Source organism: Acipenser ruthenus, chromosome 7 (genome assembly GCF_902713425.1).
Source record: "Acipenser ruthenus chromosome 7, fAciRut3.2 maternal haplotype, whole genome shotgun sequence".
Lineage (NCBI taxonomy): Eukaryota > Metazoa > Chordata > Actinopteri > Acipenseriformes > Acipenseridae > Acipenser > Acipenser ruthenus.
In genome coordinates, this window is record NC_081195.1 from 44,723,509 (window position 1) to 44,747,041 (window position 23,533).

Consider the following 23,533-nt stretch of genomic DNA (forward strand, 5'->3'; position numbering starts at 1 on the left):
GTACTGTCTGAACTGCAGCGTAGTTTCGATAGTTGCCAACAGGCTTTTTCTGATTTACGTTGTTTGTTGAACACTAGCAAAACTAAATTTATGATGTTAAATAGAAAACAAATTGCAGTGGTGTTTGTAATGGTGACTATAAAATTCTATACTCTTAATAAGATGAAATATCTTGGTATATGGCTATGGATAGTGCATTAACTTTTAACACACATATTGATAATCTACAATCGCAACAAATCTTGTTTTACTCATTCTACGAAGTACATTCTAGTTCAGACGTCGGTTCTCCCCATTCTTGATTATGGTGATGTCATTTATAAAATGGCCTCCAGAATCGCTGTTAGGAGGCTTTATGTCTTACACCATTCAGCAGTAAGATTTGTGACTGGTGCTCCTTATCATACTCACCACTGCCATCTTTATTCTTTGAATAAATGGCCCTCTTGACATACGAGGCGTCTGACCCTTTGGTATTTATTAATTTACAGATCTTTGCTTGGTATAACCCCTTTTTATTTGCACAATTTGTTACAATTTTCATTGTCATCTTATAATTTAAGATGAGTTGAATTTATTAAACTAGTCCTACCTAAGGTTTCTACAGTCTTTCGTCATAGCTCATTTCAGTTTGCTGCAGCTAATGATTGGAATATGTTACAACTTAGACTGAAGTTAAATAGTTTTCTTACTGTGGATGCCTTTAGCCGCAGGGTTAAATCCCTGCTGACTGATATCTGTGCCTGCTAATATTGATTTTTATTGCTTTAAATGTTTTTATTTTTCTCGTACGTTTGTTTGTATGAATTGTATTGTGTTGTGTATTTTTGCTGCTATGGTGTGAGCCTCTTGGCCAGGTCGTTATTGAAAATTAGAATCTGTTCTCATTTGACATATCTGGTTAAATAAAGGTAATATAACCCTAACCCTTATATTTATTTTATTAATCAAACCACACTTAAACTGCTTTTATCATATTTACTGGCACTTGAAACCCTCTGTAGGTAATGGACAGGGGCGCCACGGTGGGGTGGCAATTTTATGTGGGGTCCAGGGGCTCTTGGTTTTTTTTGCAGATAAAAACTTAAATATCAGTTTATCAGATTATTTCCTATATTTTTTATAACTCATACAATAACAAAATGACCAACACAGGACAAAGAGGCAACTTTTAAAGCTAAACAATCTGCATCTGTGCCATGCAGCCCCAGTACCAAATAAAGCCTTATTTTTAAGCTTATAAGTTCAGAACACACAGGAGATATAGTAAGATATTACTGATCCCACAGCCTTGTATCAATCCTGGAGTCTTAACACAGATATCAGTCACACAGTTAACATTGCACACTATTCTTACAGATAAATCATTTTGTTTTATGAAATAAAATCTACTTTGCAATGATTGTTTTTGTAATGTTCTTATGTCCATGTGGCAAAGTGGTTTGCAGTGCGCAGATGTAGAGGTGATGCAGTGCTCAAGACAAGGACAAACAACAAAGTGCTGGTGAAATGATGGTTTTTTTATTTGTAATCCACAGTCTGATGACAACAGTAAATAATAAGTGATAACAGTAACAGTCCTGAAATAATAGTCCCGATATATCATCACCAACAATAAACACAAACACGAACACAAGTCTGTAGTGAGTGCTGTAGTGCTCATGGTGCAAATACAATTAATCGTGACTCAATCAATCAGTCAATCAATGAAACTTTATTTTATATAGCGCCTTTCATAGTGGACCACCATCACAAAGCGCTTTACAAGATTCAGTAACAACAAGAAAATCCATAATACTTTAAATACAGAGAAATGCATAATACATGATATAGGAGGCTCTACCTCCTCTACGCTCCCCTGCCTCCAGAGCCCGCTCCTTCTCCACCCTCACTCCGCAGTGGTGGAATGACCTTCCTACAGATGTCAGGACTGCCCAGTCCCTGACCACATTCCGGCGCCTCCTCAAGACTCACCTCTTCAGACAGCACCTGTAGAACTCCTCTGTTTTTCCCCTGGGACACTTATCACCCTTCTTAAATGTGCTTTACTTGCTCTTATCTGCCCCCTATTTTACTGCATTTAATCCTGTACTTCAGAGTACTGTAATCTGCCAAGTGTTTAATCTGTAGTATTTTGTATTTAATCATATCCTGATGTAACTATCACTGACACTGTTATCTGCTGTATTATTGAATTGTATTTTGTCACACTTGTACTTGCTTGAACCAAGTCATTGTATTTATCTTGCTCTTAATTATATTATTACTTGTACTGTGATACTTGAAATGTATTTGCTTACGATTGTAAGTCGCCCTGGATAAGGGTGTCTGCTAAGAAATAAATAATAATAATAATAATAATAATAATATACAGTAAAAAACAAAGCATAATACATTAAATACAGTGAAAAATGCATAATACATGATAATAGCATAATACATGAAATAGCAGCTAATAGCAGATATCAGGCTTAAAGAGCATCGAAAGCAAGAGAGTTGGGTCCTGAGAGTTGATTTAAAGCGAGCGACGGTGGGAGCATCACGCATCAAAGCTGGGAGAGAGTTCCAAAGAGTAAGAGCCATGAAGCTAAACGAGCGTTCTCCAAGTGTGGTGCACTTTTGCTTGGGGATAACAAGCAGGCCAGAATCGGAGGACCTCATCTTGAGTCAGACTCAAGTGCATTGTTGTCCGTGTTTTGTGCTGGCCTGTAGTGACAGCATTGTGTCTAATAACAACAAACAAGTATTTTAGACACGACAAAACAAACGAAACACTCACGATAACAATACTTGTTCTCCTTCCGGTTCAACATTAACTATAACAAAGAAACAGATCACCTCGCTACATCTCCCTTATATACCGTCAATCACGCCCCCTTGGTTAACAATTGCAACCGCTCCTCCAATCCGCTGGGAGTTGTCTGGGAGAAGTGTCCAAATAACAGGAGTCCTGGCAAATAAGGGAGCGTTGAGAGATGTGCATCAATGTGTATTGTTCCTAAATTAAACAAGTGGTATGAAACACAGGCCCCCCACAGAATGTTGTTGCTCCTGTAGCCTGCAGCTCACAGTTTGGAAACTTTGTCTCTTGATAATCTGCCTGATTGCTTTTTTTTAAATAATCTGTCCCCCCTCCTTACAGGCCATTCTTGGTACTGCCTCCCCTGATGGAGTGGATCAGAGTGGCAGTAGCTCATGCAGAACACCGCCGGAGTTTCTCAGTAGACAGTGATGATGTCCGACAAGCAGCGAGGCTCCTTCTTCCTGGAGTTGACTGTGAACCTCGGCAGCTGAAGTATGACCATAAGCAGTGGGAATATATAACTTTACCATTGATGCTTTGATCTAGGTCTGTTTAATACTAATTACACCGCAATGCAAGATCTGGTCAAGCCAGGTATCCCCCAGTATTATATGAGATACAATACATACCTCTATTGGAGCAATATAGAAAAGCTTCCTAGGAATTACATTACAGATCACCTGTATTTGCCAGAAACATCTTAATAAATGTTCCTGCCCAACTTGGCCTGGTTTAAGTCAGTTTATAACTGTTCTTATGCCGTTTACAATTCTTGTAACCCTTTCAGGACGGATGACTGTTTCTGTGCCTCTCGGAAACTGGACGCTGCTGCCACAGAAGCCAATTTTCTGCAAGATTTAGGATTCCGGATGTTGAACTGTGGCAGGACAGACCTGGTCACACAGGCTGTGTCTCTGCTAGGCCCTGATGGCATCAACAGCATGAGTGAACAGGTATGGTGCTGCTATCCCAAATTCAAAGTGCTTTGGGCGTCTTTGGCAGCCTTTCCTTACCAGTGGTTACTTTGAAATAACCATGTACAGAAGGACAGTTTCTATGCACTATTTAGAAAAAAAGAATGTTATTCTTTTGGTTCTTGGTGTTCTGAAATACTGGTAAATTCAGTTTATCTTGTTTGCAGTAAATTAACATACTTATCCATGCAACTTGTTATAAATTCTATTAAATTGCTTTCACAGCAAAAGTTTTGTCTGATTACAGTAAGGGACATGTTTAGTATGATTTCATTTTTTCTGCTATACAGGCCTTCAGTTCACTATGCTAGACTAGGTACCATTTAATGAATAACATATAATTTTGTGGCACTATTTCATGGTCACCGAATAAGATGTTTTTCTATTTACCTGGGGATTTTCTAATATAATTGAAAGTTACTATAAACATGTTTGTGTTGGCCATGTGCTATAGGGGATGACTCCTCTGATGTATGCTTGTGTTCGTGGGGATGAGGCCATGGTACAAATGCTACTGGATGCTGGAGCAGACATAAATAATGAGGTAAGGTAGATTCCTGTCTATGTTTATTGCCGCTACTTGCACAAATAACAAAGAATAATGCTTTAGTAGTGACAGTAAAATCATTGATATTGAGTACTACATTTAAAAAAATTGAAGATGACAAAGTAGCTTAGCCTCTAATAACAGAAAATGAATGCAGAGATCAGGGTGAATGGAAAATACTGATATAATAATATAAATATGGACGGAAAATGCAGTTCAATTTTGATTTATTTTGCCTCTCAATGCAAAGCTTACGCCAGTCTAGAATTTATAATGTGTTTTTTTGTTTTTGTTTGTAGGTACCTAACACAGTGCACAAATACCCATCGGTCCACCCTGAGACTCGCCATTGGACGCCACTCACATTCGCAGTGTTACATGGACACATTCCTGTCGTACAGGTAGAAAAGTTTTCAACTGATTTGTAGATTCCATCATGTTCTGGTCTTGTAAGATATGAACTTGTCACAATATAAAATCACTGAGCAAGGAGTTCAGTTTGCTCCAGTTTTCTTTAATTACCAGGTGATGGGGGACAGTGGGCTACAATGCTAATGTTTTTTTTTTTTTTTTTTTTACTGTTAAATTGTAAAGTTGTCCTTCCTTATTTTTTCTTTGAGACCGATAATGATTATGTTAACTCTGTTAAGCAAATTTCATGGTGATCTGTTGAATTTGATATGATTAAATATAACTCAATTTTCAGCAGCAGTTAAATGTTTCTGTTTTATTCTGAGTGTTATATTAGACACTTCAGACATCAAAATGTTACCACCGAATAGCCTGTACCCTAGCATAAGAAATTGAATATGGAACCGGTCTTGGTATTTGTCTTTGTCTAGCTATTGTTGGACGCCAGAGCAAATGTTGAAGGTTCCTTGCAGGATGGGGAAGAAAACTATGCTGAAACTCCTTTGCAACTGGCTTCTGCAGCAGGTGAGATGGTATATCTGCCCACCCCCCCCCCCCCCCCCCCCATAATTTTTCTCATACAGACATAAATTAAATAATATACTGTTAGATGTTTTATGTTGGGAGCCTGTCTGACTTTTAGGGACCCACTGTATTTGCCTTTGCCCTTTAGTATTTGCTAAATAAATAGGGCCCTTAGACTTTTTTTGTATCTGACAAGCATTCGACAAGCTTGTTTGGTTCTCCTCAGGTAACTTTGAGCTTGTCAGTTTGTTATTGGAGAGAGGAGGAGACCCCATGATTGGAACACTGTACAGGAATGGGATTTCGTCTACTTCCCAGGGAGATATGAACTCCTACAGTCAGGCTGCTGCACATGGACACAGGTATGGTACTCATTGTCTCTGCCCCCCACGTTTCCAGTTTAGAAGAACAAAACTATAGAAACTATCCTAGGCTAATATGTTTTGAAAATTCAGACCAAAAAGATGTTTAACAGTAGAAAATATAAAACAATGTAAAATTAAAAACTCACAAGGGTTGTTTATCAATGTTAGTGTGTAGGATGGGGTGATTTATGGTTGTAGCTGAAAGGAACATGCCAGAAGGTACTGTACGTTAGAGCTGTCATCTTCTGACCACACGTAGATTGATAAGTAATTGTCTTCTGGGATGTTTGCTAACTTCATTTGATAGTAAAGTAGCCACGCCCTGCAGGAACACAGTGATGCAATATCCAATGACTGGATTGCTCAGATGACAAAACATTTGGATGGTCATCACAGAACCTTGGTTAAGGACTTATATTCCTTTCTTTAGTTTTTACACACAAATAAAACACCCCCTAGATTAAAATGTAAAGGAAGATATAAATTATTTTGGTACAGGAATGTGTTCCGGAAACTACTTGCCCAGCCTGAGAAAGGGAAGACTGATGTCTTGTCCCTGGAGGAGATGCTGGCTGAAGGGTCTGACCCGGCTGAAAAGAATCCAGGGCATTCAAACTCCAGCAGGAACAGCAAGGCCAAGCTTAAAGCCCTGCGTGAAGCCATGTATCACAGTGCTGAGCACAGCTACGTGGACGTCACCATTGACATTCGCAGTCTGGGTCAGTATACACCTGATTTCAGTGTAATCACCAACAGACAACCTTCAGCCGAGCCCCATCAATATACCACATTTAAATAGATTACATTTCAGGGTTACAATCACTTGTTTTCTGTGATGTTAATCTTTGTAGAAAGCATTGTAATAAATGTACTGCCATGGGCAATTTATATTGTGTACTGCTTTATACTACCCTGGCAGTAACAAACACTAATTATGAATAATTATCAAGATGACAAATGGCTTATAAGCTATATTTGCTTTTGTATCTTGATACTTCCCATAATTGTTTCATAGCAACCAACATAACAAATAAAGTATTGTAGTTTAAAGGAGACACCACACGTTTTTCCCTGTAAGAAAAGATAGATCTACAGTACTGTTTATTCAGGTGGTGTGCCAAACATAATTGTTGGGAAGGAGTTTTGTGAGTGTTGTGTTGTCACTGTCCCTGCTCAGGCGTGCCCTGGACTCTCCACACATGGCTGGAATCCCTGCGCACCTCCTTCCTCCAGCACAGGAGACCTCTCATCCAGTGCCTGCTGAAGGAGTTCAGCTCTATCGAAGAGGAGGAGTACACCGAAGAGATCATTACTCATGGGCTGCCATTGATGTTTGAAATTCTGAGAGCCAGCAAGGTATACCAGTAACTTTATTAAGTATCCCCATTTGTTTCTAGGAAGTTACTTCCACTTGACACCTGATTGTCTGAGTTGATGTCTTAGGAATTATTTAGTAGGATGGATGACTTTCCATGAACATTTAATGAGGTTTTTCCACATTACACAGGTTATGCATACAATGACAGTTGCTGGTGCATAGGTTCCTTCCAGTTTTATTTTATATTGATTTATTCAATAACAATTTAAGATATGTGTACAGGGGTCATGGCATGGTCACAGCAGAGGCTGTGTATGTTATTCAAAGAGTATAAATAGATGTTAATAAAGGGATGTTCTGATCTAGGAGAGGAACCTAGCTCACCAAGGCTCCTCAGAACCGACACATTGGACTGCACATTGGGCATCTTTAGTTTCAGCATGACTTTGGTGCTAAGTACTGTACTAGGAATGTGTTTTATTTTCTATAAAATCCTTACTCAAGCACTAATTAGTTTCACCTGGGCAATAAACTGTAGGAAAAGACATGTGATTATGTGATTTCCTCCACCAGGGCCCGGCTCTGCCATGTCCCACTGTTGAGTTGACTCCGCCAGTTTAAATGCTCTTGGGGCTCAGCGCCCTCGGTGCCTCGGTGCTCCACAGTTAGATGCCCCCGATGCTCGTCGCCCCTCGGTGCTTGTCGCCCTCGGGGCCTTAGCGCCTCAGCGCATACGTGCCCTCAGTGCTTTGCCGCCCTCTGTGTCTCGGTACACCACTATTTAGATGCTCCTCTGTGCTTTGGCACCTTTCGGAGCCTCAGAGCCTCGGTGCACTTGCTGCCCTCGCACCCTTCAGTGCTTCGGTGCCTCAGAGCCTCGCTGCATTCAGTGACCTCGGTGCTCCTGCACCCTCTCAGCCTGAGTGCTCCAGTGTTTAGATGCCCTCACTGCTTCGGCGCCTCGGTACCTCAGTGCTCCACTGGTTAGCACCCCCCGGTGCTTCGCACCCTCAGGCCTCAGAGCCTCAGACCCCCAGGCAGGTAGCCTCGATGCTCCATTCCCGTGCTCTGGTGCGGGATAGAACAAGACGATGGCGTCCACCCATGTAACCCTGGTTCCCTGAAAGAGAAGATGACCACCATTCTGCGAGGCTTTGTATTCTGTGCATCCAAAGTCTTGTAACTAAAAGTTTTAAGAATATGTGTTTGCTATTCTATCCTAAAACAGCAGTTTCCCAGTCCCAAACCGTTGTGACATAAATTAAATATTAAATAAACAGGTGTAAATTTAATTTTACCTCCTTAAGCTGAAACCTCCAGACAAAAGTTTGAAAATCAGTGGTCTGGAGCAGTGGTTTTCAACTCCGGGCCTGGGGAACCACTGTGTCTGCTGGTTTTCATTCCAACTGAGCTCTAACTAGACCCTTAATTGAAATGATAATTTGCTTAATTAGACATTTTTAACTGTTTTCAGCTCTTAAATAGTTGCAGAGTTCAAGTTACTTAGAAAATATAAAAGATAACTTGAAATCTGCAACTGTTAAGGAACTGAAACAATTAAAAAGGTCTAATTAGCAAATTATCAGTTCAATTAAAGGTCTAGTTAAGTAAGGCTTAGGCCTACTTGTTTCTAGCCTGGTGAAAATTATGAGGAATTTGAATTGGTCCTCTAGGTCCATATATATATATATATATATATATATATATATATATATATATATATATATATATATATGTGTGTGTGTGTGTGTGTGTGTGTGTGTGTTCAGCAGCAGCAGATCAGTTAGAGATCACAACTTTATTAGGAGATACCCTATATTATGATTGAGGAAAACATTTCAAACATTTTTAATCTTTTCTAATGGACTCCATGAAGCCAGATATATTAAGGTATTAACACCAAAATATAATTGTTTTGTGAAAGGAAAATAAACTATAAACTATTACAAAAATATAAGAAGAAAGTCACAAGATACATTGAAATGTGTGTTACTAGTTTTTAACCATTAGCAGATTTATTTGACCATTTTGGCAAAGAATGTGGCCCAAATTATGTATCATCTTAAACATCTGCTGAAGATAGAATGAATAACCATGTTTTTCTAATGTTCTTTCTTTCCTTGTTTATGTATATTCAGAATGAAGTGATAAGCCAGCAGCTGTCTGTTATTTTTACTCAGTGCTATGGACCGTACCCCATCCCAAAACTCACAGAGATTAAAAGAAAGCAGACGTCACGCCTAGGTAGGTGTTTGTCAATCTTTCTAGCTTTGTCGCTGTGATGGAGCAGATTCCATTGTCCATCAGTACCGCGGAACACTGCCCTTCCTAAACCTGCCACGCATTTTACTATGTATACTGTCCCTTTAAAATGTGTATTGATAACATTGATGGTAAAGGTTTGCTGCTGATTTGCAATGTCAAAAATCATTCTGTACATGTTAAAAGAAACGTGAATAATAATAATAATAATAATAATAATAATAATAATAATAATATTAATTATAATAATACCTGTTGTTTACTTACCTGGGTGGGGAGAGGGATCGTGTTGTCCTGGGCGTCCAGAGAGTCGGGATGCTGGCGGCCTGTAAAAAGAAATGCAAACAATGTTAGTAACACTGCTGGCATGGCTTGCTGGAAACTATTTCGCATAATAGGTGCATATATTGTGTAAAATAATGCCCAGTACTGATTGCATTGAAATGCTGTTGTTTTAACATAATTAATTTAATTTTAAAATATTTACCATTCGCATACATGCCAACAGCCCCTGTATGATCAGGACAGTCCCGATTTCCTAGCAAATGTCCCACGTCCCGATGCATAGGAAGAAAATCCAGATATTTACCCATAGAAAAAATGCATTTATTCTGCACAGTAGTTAGTGAAAACCACACGCTGCGCTCGTGCTCTTCGTGCGGCTGACACTAACTTATACAAAGGTAAGAACGCGTCATTATATCTACGGTATTTTTACTGTCATGATGGTCATGTGGTGTTGAGTTGGGGGGATACGTCTATTATATGATACTATATATACATATGATCAGCGTCCCGCTGAACAGTTTCCAAATGTTGGCAAGTATGCATTCGGTTCGAATCCAGAGTGGGGGTGCGCGTGGGCATGTTGACGGTAGGAGCAGCCATTAAGGGGGCACGCGCACTGACGGACAAAAAGCAACGTTCATGTGGAAGGCTGTGTGGTCCAGTGGTTAAAGAAAAGGGCTTATAACCAGGAGGTCGCCGGTTCAAATCCCACCTCAGCCACTGACTCATTGTGTCACCCTGAGCAAGTCACTTAACCCCCTTGTGCTCTGTCTTTTGGGTGAGACGTAATTGTAAGAGACTCTGCAGCTGATGCATAATTCACACACCCTAGTCTCTGTAAGTCACCTTGGATAAAGGCGTCTGCTAAATAAACAAATAATAATGTGGCATTCAGCACTTTAATACACTTCGCAAGTTTGCACTTTAACCTTGTCACCTGACTCCTTTCTGCTCCAAACACCAGCAACTTTTTATTTATTGTATTTATTCAAGCACCTTGATCTTTATTTCAGTCAGAATGTACAAATATTTTTAGCACTAGAAGTTCCATTTTGATTAAATGACCAGAAAGGAACCTTCTCTTTTTTTCCCCAGATCCTCATTTTCTGAATAATAAAGAGATGTCGGATGTTACTTTCCTGGTTGAAGGAAAACCATTCTATGCGCACAAAGTGTTGTTATTCACTGCCTCTGCCAGGTACAAACACGATTAGTTCTTTTTTGGTGTGTTTATTTCCTACAAACTGTACTTTGCTAAGCACAGATGTCCTTGATATTAAACAGTAAATGTCTATGACATTTTGGTGTAGAATGTTTAAAGCACATCTCCTTTTCAGCGACCATGTCATGTTGTGTTTAAACAACTGAATTTAATTTCAAAATGTCTTCTGACAGATGCTGCTTTTCAAGGGAAAAAAACTGTTCTCTAAATATAAAACCTTATATATAATCTTCACCGTCCTACAACCGAGCATTGATGCATGAATAAATGCTGAATTACTGGGATGGGCCATTTGATGCAATACCTAGCTGTCTTGTTGTCCCTATATATTCCTACATAGAAAAGGTATTAACAAGCAGTCAGTTCCACAATATCAGAGAACTTTTTAGCTTTTACAACCAAATAATGACTGCCAAGCAATGGACAGTTTTAACATCCATCATTTATTTTTTTTAGGTTTAAATCATTGCTCTCCAACAGACCTGTTGCTGAGAACACATGTATTGAAATCAGCCATGTGAAGTACAATATCTTTCAGGTAAAAAGTTGTTTTCCAAAAGTTAATAATTCAAAGAATACCAGTTCATTAAAAACACTCAACAGGCATGATCCTATTTGGAAGCAGTGGCTGTCTACATCAAACCCTGTGTAAGCTAATATAAGGTTCAGTAGCCATAGACATAGAGATGCAGTACAATGTGTGCAAACATGTACAGGAATAAATCATTCAAAGTCAATGCACAGTGAACTATTATTAGTCCATAAACTGTATGTAAAGACAGCTATGTCCTGAGAATTTAGAGTGCTTTTCATTTCAATCATGTCAGTTGTAGGAGAGAAATGGAACCTCAGGTAACCCACTCCAATTAGACCACAGTATTTTGCTGAATCTGGAGCTTGCACTGACAGACTGATACTAATGAGAAAACTATCTACGTTACTGCTGTAATCAGTAAATAAATTGTGTTTTAAAACATTGAGCTTTTCTTTTTCTTTGAAACTTGATATGTCCTGAATGCAGATTCTAAGCATGTAAAATGTAATAATACCAACGGTATCTTTCAGCTGGTGATGCAGTACCTCTACCACGGAGGGACGGAATCACTTCACGTGAGGAACAATGAGATCATGGAGGTAAAGTATTTCACTGTTCATAAATAGGGCCCTACCCAAAATACGGCACGGACCGTGAAATTCATTCTGCACCGTGAAGTCTGGTCTGTTTTGTGTACTTTTATCCTGCACTAAAATCCGATGAAGTTATATGTACTGTTACAGGTTTCTGATGCCATTATTAGTTTGTTTCAATATAAAAAAGAAAGCTAATCATGAACTGGACATGATTTAAAATGAGTGTCCAAAATAAATCAAAAAGTGCAACAGTCATTACTGCAGTGGATTGTGTAAAATAATTTAGAAGCCAAATATCTACGAAGTAGTAGTATGAGCAGAAAAATACATTAAAAGTAACCGCAGGACAAAAAAAAAAAAAAAAGAAAATACAGTCATTTCAGAGACTTCACGTTTATATTTTTTTTGCCTCAGGATATATTGTTCAGCTACAGACCCGTCCTTCTTTGCCTGGGCTTGGCCATACTTTGTAACACCACCGTGAAATTTAAGATTTTTAAAATTTTATGATCATGAAATTTTAGAAAATGGACCGTGAATTTGGTAGGGCCCTATTCATAAAGGATTTAACTTTGCCACAGTTCTTACAAAAATTAATTTCTGATGGTGCTAAAAGTTTGGGATCTGTGGGGCATATGTAACATAACATTTTTGTAAGTGTATCATTCTATTTGAATCTGCTTTGGAGGTTTGAGGCGAGTGTTGTTCTGTAATACTCCTTATCTCCCACCCAAATCTTGCAATTGGAACATGCTGCCTTGCCCCTGTAAACAAGCTAGCTTTGGCTCCTGCAGTATGTGTAAATATGCTATCTTACTCAGCAGACACATAAATACATTTTAATGTTTGGTTTTTTTACCAGCTTTTGTCCGCTGCTAAGTTCTTCCAGCTGGATGCCCTACAGCGTCACTGTGAAATCATCTGTGCTAAAAACATTAATACTGACACCTGTGTTGATATCTACACCCATGCCAAGGTAAGAAGAGAAGTCTCCGCCCTCTTCCATTGTGTCCCCACACTAGGGGGTGGGCTGTATTGTTATTTGCTCATTTATTGGTAATAAAGTAAGGTTGAAATATTATCAAATGAGTGCTCTACTGGACAGGCTGCCTGTACGAGCAGCACAGATTAAGCCTAGTGTAGCTTATTTGCTGGTCAGTCTTTACCCTGGCTAGACAAATTCCAGCTGCATTCTGGATAGAACTTACCTTACTAAAAAGGTCCAACTAAGTCTTAACCCTTTACGGTCCATTTATTAAATGCGCGTCAGGCACGCCAGGTCTAATTTATTTTCACACGCGCAGTTAATTTTAGACGCGCTGGGTTTTTTTTCCAAACGGGTTTAAAAGGCACTGCATAACAACAAAGCACTCACTAGGCATCTCCAGCCCCGCCCCACCCTTTTGTTCGCTATAGCTTTCACCTATGTAAGAAATAAATAATAATAATAATAATAGTCGTACATACCGATCAATCATCTCCTGATCACTCGATTTATCACCAAACTCCTCAATAATGCGATCCAAGTCATTATTTTATTACTATAACTTCTCAAAAAAGCTCTGCAAATGTCCGTGTTCTCTGTGCGCTGACGCACTATCAGCCAGCTTGTTTACTTATGACCGCCCCGTTATCTGATACCAGGGCCATGTATGACTATTCATGAGATACGCCTTTTTTTTGTTTGTTTGTTTTTTTTTCGACTTGTCTCGGCTCCTGTCACTCCCACTCGGCAATTGAATGGTTTTCTCGGCTTTTTCCGGAGAAAAAACGACTAGAAACTCGTTTTTGGCGTTTCTATAATGATGTCGGACAGGGTCCGACAATGGACCTGATAGGAATAATTGCAATGTCAGACCAGGTCCGACAATTGACCGCAAAGGGTTAAACCTCTTCCCACACACTGTATATTGAAATCTAAAAGCCAATTCAGCCAGTTAGAGTGGTACGCAGTGAATTGGTATCCAGTCAAAATATCCGATCAACATATCGGAAGGGTTGCATCAGTGAGCCCAGCTAAATCCAATCATATTAGTTCTATATGCTACTTTCAAAACAACACATGCATAGAGAGATGTAGCCCGATGCTGAACTGGGATGTTGCTGTACCCAATAATCAATATTAACTCTTTTTAAAATATTTTTTAAAACAGCATCCAACTATGTAATGTGCTGGTAAGGTTAACAAAGGGAAGAGATATTATGGCATTGCTGTAAAATATAGTAGTAAACGAGACTCCACTCCGTCTGTTTGGCAGCGCAGGTCTTGACTCAATAGACCTTATGTTGGAGGGCAGATAAAACCCTGAAGCTGAAGGAATTGATAAAGTCAGGGGCCACCGGAATCAACCTGATCCCAGGGAAATGGCTATTTATAAACTGTTGGTAACGCTTTAGAAGTGGCAGGAACTCAAACAAAATTATATTTTTTCTAAAATATTATTTCTTATTGTTTTTTTCAATAAAATACTAAATCAGCGATAAATACCACAGTTATTGATGCAAACAGCCAATTATCAATTTATATTCCTAAGAAATACCATTTTACTATGCTTCTGCCTTGCTGTAACATGATTGACAATGCTTTTTACAAATCTAAGATTTACCATGCTTGCCTGTTCTTTACCATGATTTCACTATGCATTTACTCTGATTTTACTATACTTTGCTGTCCTTGTAGTGTGGTATATCACAGCAAGCGTATATCAGGGAATCTACAGAGCTAGTATCTTTCTTTCTCCCCTCTAGTTTCTGGGAACCCCTGAGCTCTCTGCGTATACAGAGGGCTACTTTCTGAAGAACATGGTGGTACTGATTGAGAAAGAAGCCTTCAAGCAGCTGCTGTATGACAGGCCTTCGGAGAACCCCGGGCCGGACGTGCTGCAGGACCTGGAAAGGACACTGGGAACCAGGATCCAGTCCATTCATCTGTCCTCTTCCAAGGGCTCCATCGTGTGAGCTGCTATGGATTAAGAGCATCTGTTTTTGGGTTTCTTTAGTTTTTTACACACAACACCTGACTTTCTTGCTTGGCCTGCTTGGAATGCTTTGGATATCTGTGTAGTCTGTGTTAAATGATCTATCTCATGCTCATTGGTCATTTCATTTGTTTACTGACCAGGATGCTTGTCCTTCTTAGCCTGTTTCAAAGCAGGGTATGCTGTATGAACAACTTGTGCAGACTTCAACTCTGTTGTCATAATAGGTCAGTTTTTACATTAATATATCAGGAGCTATGCGTTTTTATCCACAAAATTGATGGCACTGGACCATTTTGCATAAGGCCCAATCATATTGATAAGTGACATAGATTTAATGTTAAAAATGTTTAAAGCATATGTGAGAAATGTAAATACTTACCTAATATTAATCTAATGACGAGTTATAAATCAAGTAGGATTAGATATTCATCACACTTTGTATAACTTTGTGCAAGGAGCATAAAGTGGCTTAATAGATTTATATATATATATATATATATATATATATATATATATATATATATATATATATATATATATATATATATATATGCTTGCCTTACATTGTGGTCATTAAGTGTAATTGTAGCACTGCCAATGTTCCAGAAGGTGGCACCTCATCAATGTGAATATTGTAACCCCTGAAGCTATCTGTAAGGCTGACAACATTAATAAAGGATAAACATGTATGACCAAATTAAACAGTAGATAATAGGATTGGATCCTGTTATAGAACCATAGGGTTAGAAAAAACTGCGGCACTAATATACATTATACACTGCATTTTACTTTTTAAATGGCATATCTGTGCTCTAGGCAGATTTTGCTGTTTACGTTTTATAGTGGAAAAGGGTAATACTTTCTGTTATTTGGAACTTAGTGTACAACCACAACCAGATGTCGAATTAATGACCCTTTTTTCTAGGAGCCTGCCTAGTTCAGCTGTTTTTGTACTGATAATGTTTACACAGAGGGTGTAAGGGAAGCCATTTTAATGCAGACTCAAATGGAGCAGGCCTGGAAATCTGAAGAAGCAGTAGACTCACCAAGAAAAATGACGTGCAATTTCAGTACTACACTATGGCCTTCCTTATGTAAACAGCAGATCAAATCTTTGGGAAGCACGGCCACTATAATGCTGAAAAAGTATCAAGCCCCTGCCTGCCTAGCTTATTCTTACTAACAGAGCGAGTACTGTTGACGTGGCTGTCACATTTACTTGTGGCTAGTTTGACTGAGAGTGATCTTTTGGTTGGTGGTCTCCAGACTGGACCATAACTATCTAACCACTTAATCTCTTACTGTACTGTACTGTACTGGAAAAACACAATATAAGAAAGTCATAAAGCACAGATAAAGAGAAACAGCAGTGTTAAATCTTAAATCAATCTTTATGACTTGTGAACAACTGACAGACAATAACTTTTACAATTCAAAATAATAATAAAGATACAATGTTACAATACAGACAGAGAAACTGCTATAGTATGTATAATGTTGATGTATTTCCAACACGCATCACAAAGCCCATCCTTGTAGACATTATAGTTATATTAGCAGGTACTGTAGTAAATCACCAGTCACGGTTCAACCTTAAGGCATGGATATATTGAGGTCTATTGTTTTTCCTTTATTAATCTTTTTGGTAACCACTTAAAACAAGATTACCATTATTCGGGGCTCTAGAAAACAGTATACATTATAGTCATTTTTGCATATCAGTTTAAAGCAGATACTTCAAAGGTTGACTGCCACAGGTAATGTATAGTAACATAGGTACAGTACTGTGTGGAACCAAAATGATGTTTTGCATGATTAGAAAAAAAAAAATGAGCCACTAAAGATACTTATTAAGCTAGAATTGGTTTAAGCAAAAGGTCTTATTTTTACCAATAACACATTTCTTCTATTCACCACTGATTGGATACTGAATAGCTTATGTGCTCATTACAATGACTGGATTTTTTTACTCAAGGGAATCTTTAGTCCTGACAAAATAGATGAACACATTTTCAAAAAAAAGAGTTCCATATATGTGTAAATGTTTTATGTAAATCAGATAGAGAAGGTTAATGTGTGCTTTTTCTGTAAACTAATGTATATATAACCACCATGTGTTATTGCTTCTGTATTGCATTAACTTCATTGGATATTCTATACAAATGTTATTGTCCTAGGTGTATAAGTGCTCTAAAACTAATTTGCATGATTGCAGATTTGATTCTTTATATATATATATATATATATATATATATATATATATATATATATATATATATACTTATATGTGTGTGTTATGCAACTGTCAATAACTCAATAGAAGGAAGTATGTTTTGTGCAAACTGTATCATGCTGTTGGCACTAGATCTGGAACATTTATTTTTATAAGTTATATTGGGTTGATCAGGTACTGCTAATGTGCTTTTAATTTAGTTCAGTATTTATCATTCTGAAGTAAATAATTAGCTTTCAATTTGGAAGACAAATAGTGTTGGAGGCTATGAATGAAATGTGTTTTTTATAAAGTATATTTTTGGGAATATATATATGTAAATGGCCCATGGTTTGTACAGTACAGCACTTATATACGCCCCAGCAACATACATAATGGGCCTCATTTTTTTTTAACCAATTTAAAGTTTGCCCACATTTTTTTCCAGAAAGGAAAACAACAGTGTTACCAAAATAGTCAAAAAATAGCTTTATTGCAGTAAGGAGTTAAATTACAAGGTATTTAGGACAACAAAAATCCTCTCTTAATTAAACAATTGGGACCACCTCTAACATGTTCCATTTTCTCGTGTATAAATGTGATATTCAAACCCCTTTAAATATTGCTGCATAACAGTGACATCTGGTGGAAGAAACACAATTAGAACAGTTAGAAGTGCAACCAAAGCTCCTGTCTGTAAATGCATGTTCCTGTATATTTGGCTTTTTGTGCAGGATAGACTAATGTGGAATATTTAGTTTTGCGTATACACATGAAGTCAAGTGCAAGTGAGGCCTTGGATATACTGTAGAGGTGCAGACCAATGCACTAAGAAAAAGATCAGTGATATAGATCAGCATAGTCTTTAAATACTTCCCAACAGCATTAAAGGCAATCGCAAAATAATTGGGAATGGAACCAATCTAACAGATATTTGAGGTTTGCCGGAAATGGGGATAAGAATTCCAGTCCAACAGAAAAAGAAGGCCTGTCTAAAAAGCTGAAATAAAATTGTTGCTTTTCATTTTTTTTTTAAGTGAGGACTCTATTTCCTGATTGTTGAAATGGGATGCCTTTTCATTCAACCCATCAGAAACATGCAACCACCACTTCAGCCAGGAAGCCAAAATCTACTGTCTTATGAATAAACAATTCTACATGAAAATAAGCAGAAAAGACTCTTCCTTAAAAAAAAAATGTACTGCTATATTGTTTTTAGCAAGGGCATCTGAACGAAATATTCTTCTGAATAAAACATACAGTTCAGTAATCACCCACTTAAAACACACACCTTTACAAATACAGACAGTTGTCATGTAACTGCATGTCTTAATATTATTCCAACATTTGCTCAGTAGTTTTATTTCAGAGTAATCACAGACCATAAGAAACTCGCATGTGCACTGCTGGCTTTGATTTTAGAACTTGATGTGATTTTGGTGGCTAATTAAATGTCTTTATCAATAGATTATCTGTTTTTTTTTTTTTTCATTTACACTGATTTCCAAAGATTGTTATATGAAGATAATATTACAATCCTGGACAAAATAGTTGTATTGTTTTGTGTTACTAATTCAGGACAAGGTTAGGCATTTCTGATATTTGTGATGAGAATCAAACATTTATCTTTCTATCTAATCTCTAGTGTTGCACAAATCATATGCTTCTATTAACAAAACTGCATGAGATATTTACAGAATCGCAGAATTTTTCATTTTCCAAGTGTTTTGAGGTTAAAAGCTTCATACCTTGTATAAAAGTGTATTGTGTAAATATTAGGGCTGTGATTGAAAAAAAAATAACAATACATACATGTTCTAGTGTTCTATTGTTTAATGAAATGCATTTGTGTACAGCAAATAAAATGGCTACGAGTTTCTCCAGTCTCAGAAGTTTTTGTGTGCTTGTCTCTTAAGGTTCCAGGAGCCCAAAATCTAACAGGAAAACACAATTGTATGTTCAACAACCTTTCTACTAAGGTTTAGTAGCAGCATAGGGTTTAAAAGATCAAACTTCTTAAGTTCTACTTTCTTCTCTGGAGCTCTTAACTCTCAGAAAAGTCTTACAGTAGTGACAATTTTTGGGTATAACCCTCATGAACATGGTCTTTCAATAGATCAAATATATTGAACTGGCTGAAATATAAAAAGCACCACTCCAGTGCAGCAATCCGAAGAACTAACTCCAGTGCAGCATTCCGATGAACTCCAGTGCAGCAATCCGAAGAACTAACTCCAGTGCAGCATTCCGATTAACTAACTCCAGTGCAGCATTCCGATGAACTAACTCCAGTGCAGCAATCCGAAGAACTAACTCCAGTGCAGCATTCAGATGAACTAACTCCAGTGCAGCATTCCGATGAACTAACTCCAGTGCAGCAATCCGAGGAACTACCTGGCAAAAAGATCCAAGTCATACAGAAATGGGGCCACCCTTTGACATTCCTCAACACACATGAAGCATATCCAAGAACACGACAATGAGTGAATTCAGTTTAAATTCTACTGAAAACAAAGATGTCTGTCAGTCATGGTAATCACCAGCTAATGTCTACTGATATCTTTTCATCTGCGCTCTGAGATGTCCCAAACCCACACATCCCAATAAATATACTGCTCTGTGCTTTGTCTGGGGAAAGGAATCTCTGTCTGGAAGTGTAGGGTCACAAACTCTGAGTCATAAAACAGTACAGAGGCTGCCAGGGACTAAATAAATTATCCTTTTCTTTGGAAAACCTTTCACTCAATGGGTCTTCTGGCTGCATTTCCAGGGGTTATAGAAATTTTAATTTTGACCTTGTCTGTTGATGCCAGTTTAGTTCACATATATTTATACTACATTTCACGCCAAGAAAACATTTAAACAATGTAGTATTAATGACACAACTAACATAATGTAAGGTACATATTTTAACTAAACAACTATCAGTGTAAAAGCAGTTTAATTATTGCCTCTTCAAGCAACACAGAAAACAGGTCTGAAAAGTGTTTGTTCATTCTAAAACACACACAGCCAAACACGGGATGGTCATTACAAATACCAGCCCTAAAACCTTTTTCCTAGTTATAAAACTGTCTGGGCAACCAACGGGAAAAATATCAGTGGCCCGTTTCAGTGTTGATTACATTTTTTTTAAAGAAGAAGAGGAGTAACTGCAGATTTACTATTAGGAAATAAAAGGCAAGTAGCGAAGGGAATTCTCAGTTGCAGAGAGATGCCTGTGCACCACAAAGCTTGGTATCCTATAGGCCTCAGGTCTGTGAGCCTGCATGCTGTAAAGTAAAGGCTTGTCCAAGCTGACAACAGACACATTGGAGTACATGGTCCACAGGCTGGGAGTGAACTGCCTGGTGATGGTATCAGCCAGCCTCATTCTCAGGTTACACTTGGAGCACAAAATGTGGTTGGGGCAGTAATGCTCACGTTGGCTCCTGTCCGGACTCCTGCCTGCGAACGAATGCAGGAAGGTCATAGTTTTCTTCCCTGGAGCCCTTGAGGAAACTGATTCCCGGCTCTCCTGTCTGCTGGTCAGTCTCTCCAGGGACTTCCGGAGCTCCAGCTGTGCCATGGTCATGTTAGCCAGCTCCTTCTTGCACTGCAGGTTCAGGTAGTGGATAGTCCTGTCCAGCTGGAGATTCTCCCGCCTCACAGCATTCACTAATAGTTTTTCTACAACAGCAGACACACACAAAAAAACAGCATGCTCAATTCTATATTCAATGTGTCCAGGCTAATCTTTTATCCTTTAATCCTCTAGTTTGTCATTTAAAAATCATAAATAGAGGTAATATATACTACAGTACTCCTGCAGAATGTCTTGAAAGCATGCCCACATTTTTTTTATTTAAAAAAATAGCCAATAGTAAGAACTATCCTGACTTACAAAAAAAAACTCTCAAATAAGGAAAGACCCTTAAATTCCACTGTAACCTACCTACTACGTTTTTACTCCCTCATTACAATATTATTATTGCAGTGTTTAGGATGCAATAATAATATTATAGTTAGGATGAACAGATAATGAAAGGGTAAAGAGACTGTACATGTGCCAGCTGTTTTAAATTGTGTAGCAGTTTGTTGATATAGGTAGTCCACCAGAGGCTTAGCTAAAACCAAACAGTTCTGTTGCCAGGCGAAGAACCTGCCTGATTCTCTGAGCCCGCCAATTGTTTGAAGTACAGCTCTTGGTGCCAAAGTGTACAAATAATTAATGTATGGTGAAACTTTTGATTGATCTACTGATTGATTTACTATTGAAACATGAGACTTATCTAGTACCACCTTTTATCATAACAAGATGCATTCAGTTCAACCTACCTTTCTCGCTATGTCTTTTAGCTGACATTGTCAAATTAATGTAGACGTTTGCAGATTCTGCAAGAAATAAAAACAGTGATTTGTCATAATTTCTCTATAAACCCCCATTAAAGCATCCCTTAGCCTTTTCACTACCACCAAATATAATGGGAAACAACAGTCAGCTCAATAACAAGGATGCTGACACAGCCTTATTTGTAGTTGGTCATATGACATGTATTTGGGTGCTATTCAAACAGCCTGTTATTTGCATCAATACTGAGGCCTTTAAACTATAAAAAGAGATGCATGCCCTCAAGCCAAGGAAACCCAGCCTTAATCAAAGTAAAAGGTCAGTTCTGCTCTGCAAACAAATACCAGCTGTTGCAGACATAAAACTGATGTTTCTAGTGAAACTAAGGTTTTTGCATAACATTAATTCTATTCAAACTGAAAATGGCATTCAGCATCAAGATGGTGACAAATAACCATGTTCCCTAGTTCTCAGTCTCAGTTCTTGGATTTTTATAACTTTTAATAACTATCCTTTAACTACCGTCTGGAATTCATTGAGCATTTGACCACAGTGCAATTGCAACTTGCATGGTGACCATTTGTTTCTGAATACTAAGTTCTCAATAGGAGAATAATCAAATTAAATGCCTGGTCACTGGAGCCTAATGATACCTTACATTTTAATTATTCACCTTATAAATTATAACTTTCAAATACTGGTACAGAATTTATATTGTAGCCTTTTCAAACAATAAATTATATCACCCAACCCAGTCTTCTCCTACAGATAAATTTCATTGAACCACACACGACACGTCTCTCTCTTGACTGGAAACAATCAGACAGTACAAGTATAACTTTCAAATACTGGTACAGAATTTATATGGTAGCCTTTTCAAATCGCACTTGAATATATAGGTTCTATAACGGATATATTGTTTAAACAATTATTTAAACGCACATACATGCCAGCAACACTGATTACAAATACATATTTAATACTATACTTTCTAAGAAAATACTTGGAAGCTCACAGAAAAAAATTAAATAAATAAACTTTCTTTACCTTGATAGTTGGACTCTCCGTTGTTAGTTTCTGAATCCTTGCACTAAGCAGGCTTTATTTAAATGAAAGATTAGTGTATATTCTATGCTTAATTTAAATAAGTTCAATTGTTTATTTTAGTCAACGATACAGCCCGCCATAAAAATAAAAAAATAAAAAAATGCGGCAATATATTTGTTTATCTACTTTTCAAACCATTACTGACTTTTTGGCTTCGTGTCGTTTCCACTTGGGTTTATCGTCCCCTGTATAACAATTACTGTGATTCTATCACACAGCTCTCCCCTATGTATTGTGCGGACACTGCCTCTCTTGGAACACAATCAATGACATCACTGTGTCCTGCCTGCAAATTGCACTTGCGATTTCTTCTCCCTCTGTCATAATCTTTAACACATCAAAACATATAACTTATGAATTGGGATTGATATTACTTTTTGTAAGCACATGGAAACTGGGACTACACTGTAAACCATTCTTTAACAATTTGTAACATTACACATTTTTTAAAAGTTGTATATGTATCAGAATATTCCTATGACACTGGCATATAGAGAAGCTAGTATGTCTCACAGCAAATGTTTTGTTGTTGAAATGCTGAAAGAACAAAGAAAAATGTTCAAAAATACAATGTTTTGTTTAGGGGCTCTCCAGAATCAAGGTTTCCTTCACCAGGAGAATCATATTTACTTAAAGCATCTGGTATCTATGCATCACAAATGTACAACTTTTATAAAAGGGCAATAGTTAATGGAACAAGGATACATATAAAACAATGTTAAGCAATCACAAAAAAAGATCAAATTCCATGGTTCTTTTAGAAAATGGAGAGATTGGAATTGTAAAATCTTTGATTGATATTGGGAGTTCATATGCTGAGGGTTTTGCCATTATTTATCCGGTTTCCACTGCTGACAACAATATTGCTACAGATTCTCAAACTGATGCTAGTGCTGTGGGCATTGTAAAAATTACAAACATATCAAATAATCTTAAAATAGTAAAATGTTCAGACATTCAAAACAACATGTGTGTATTTAGACAACATACAAGTATTTTCAGGTACTTTGTGTTGCTTTCATCCAAACAGATGGGAGTTGGACTAATTATTTAAATA

The 23,533-nt window shown here is 37.7% G+C and overlaps 1 protein-coding gene across 3 annotated transcripts in view; it reads left to right on the plus strand.

Annotated features, from left to right (window-relative positions):
- Window positions 1–15,316, plus strand: part of LOC117415653 (ankyrin repeat and BTB/POZ domain-containing protein 3-A-like) — a 108,900-nt gene extending 93,584 nt beyond the window's left edge. Inside the window, exons 4-17 of one of the 3 annotated variants that reach the window (XM_034026258.3) lie at window positions 3,143–3,295; window positions 3,591–3,756; window positions 4,232–4,321; window positions 4,624–4,725; window positions 5,167–5,260; window positions 5,487–5,622; window positions 6,124–6,344; window positions 6,803–6,981; window positions 9,082–9,187; window positions 10,589–10,691; window positions 11,172–11,253; window positions 11,781–11,849; window positions 12,709–12,822; window positions 14,595–15,316. In XM_034026258.3, the coding sequence (XP_033882149.1) occupies window positions 3,143–3,295; window positions 3,591–3,756; window positions 4,232–4,321; window positions 4,624–4,725; window positions 5,167–5,260; window positions 5,487–5,622; window positions 6,124–6,344; window positions 6,803–6,981; window positions 9,082–9,187; window positions 10,589–10,691; window positions 11,172–11,253; window positions 11,781–11,849; window positions 12,709–12,822; window positions 14,595–14,804 (1,825 nt within the window). In that variant the 3' untranslated portion in view covers window positions 14,805–15,316. The remainder of the gene's footprint in view (window positions 1–3,142; window positions 3,296–3,590; window positions 3,757–4,231; window positions 4,322–4,623; window positions 4,726–5,166; window positions 5,261–5,486; window positions 5,623–6,123; window positions 6,345–6,802; window positions 6,982–9,081; window positions 9,188–10,588; window positions 10,692–11,171; window positions 11,254–11,780; window positions 11,850–12,708; window positions 12,823–14,594) is intronic. The other 2 variants (XM_059027063.1, XM_034026259.3) reach the window with 2 other exon arrangements.
- Window positions 15,317–23,533: the final 8,217 nt, after the last annotated feature.